Source organism: Eriocheir sinensis, chromosome 6, assembly GCF_024679095.1.
Source record: "Eriocheir sinensis breed Jianghai 21 chromosome 6, ASM2467909v1, whole genome shotgun sequence".
Lineage (NCBI taxonomy): Eukaryota > Metazoa > Arthropoda > Malacostraca > Decapoda > Varunidae > Eriocheir > Eriocheir sinensis.
Genome location: NC_066514.1, coordinates 1,284,303 through 1,285,254, shown reverse-complemented (window position 1 = coordinate 1,285,254; position 952 = coordinate 1,284,303). Strand labels below are relative to the sequence as shown.

The window sequence follows — 952 nt, the reverse complement described above, 5'->3', positions numbered from 1 at the left end:
CAACCTCTATGAAAGCCTTGTCGATCTATCACTGGGCTCATAACACTACCCATGGAACACCCACAACAACCTCTATGAAAGCCTTGTCAAACTATCACTGGGCTCATAACACTACCCATGGAACACCCACACAACAACCTCTATGAAAGCCTTGTCAAACTATCACTGGGCTCATAACACTACCCATGGAAACCCCCACAGAGACAACCCACAGCTCACCACATCACAACCGTCAAACTAGGAAAGTCTCTTGTGAATTCTGTCCAGCATCCTCCCCCTGGCTGCTGTGTGTGTGAGGTCATTGCTGCCTTGATGGGTGAACGGCGAGTTGGTCAGGAGGTGGAGGGGCTGATGGAGGAGCTGGCCATCACCACTGCCATCCTTGGTCACCCTGATACTCCACACTCCTGTTGAAAAGGTGGACTGAAATCACCACTGTATTTGCTTGATGAAAGACTTGACCGTTCACTGATTCATGAAGCCTCGAAATACTGAACTGACTGTACCCTCGACGTCAAATAAGGAGTCCTGAGCTGTCTGCTAGATGATTAGACGCTGCTCCATCCCGTACCTGACCTTGCCATCATTCACGACACAAAAAAGCCCGCTAATCGCTGTTCATATAAAAGAGAAAAGTAAAGAGTGGGCACAGAAGAGGTCAGAGTGCTTAGGAATACTGGCTTGCTTACCTGCCTTCCCCTGCGGCTCGGCAAGGGTGCTGCGTATCTTCCCCGGCAGCATGGTCGCCTTGGCTGGGGCGCTCGGGCTCCTTGTCAGACACCCCCACTCTGCAGGTTCCATTCTTGGTGGCTCCCTGCACGGCCGTCCTCCAAAGGGTGGGGTCACACGCCTCCCTGAACCGTGACGCCTCCTCATCTGAGCCGCTGGAGTCAGATATGGTCCTCGGCAATACAGCTTCTTAAGTCTTATTGAAGGCTGTCACTGTGAACGG

General features: G+C 52.3%; 1 protein-coding gene across 1 annotated transcript; it reads right to left on the bottom strand.

The window, feature by feature from the left end:
* Positions 1-6: 6 nt before the first annotated feature.
* On the bottom strand, positions 7-946 carry LOC126986432 (uncharacterized). Its single transcript, XM_050842586.1, has 2 exons — positions 690-946; positions 7-407 (listed from the first exon to the last, which is right to left on the bottom strand). The coding sequence occupies exons 1-2, from the start codon at positions 874-876 to the stop codon at positions 238-240; spliced, it is 357 nt and encodes a 118-aa protein (XP_050698543.1). The 5' UTR covers positions 877-946; the 3' UTR covers positions 7-237.
* Between the last annotated feature and the right edge of the window lie 6 nt (positions 947-952).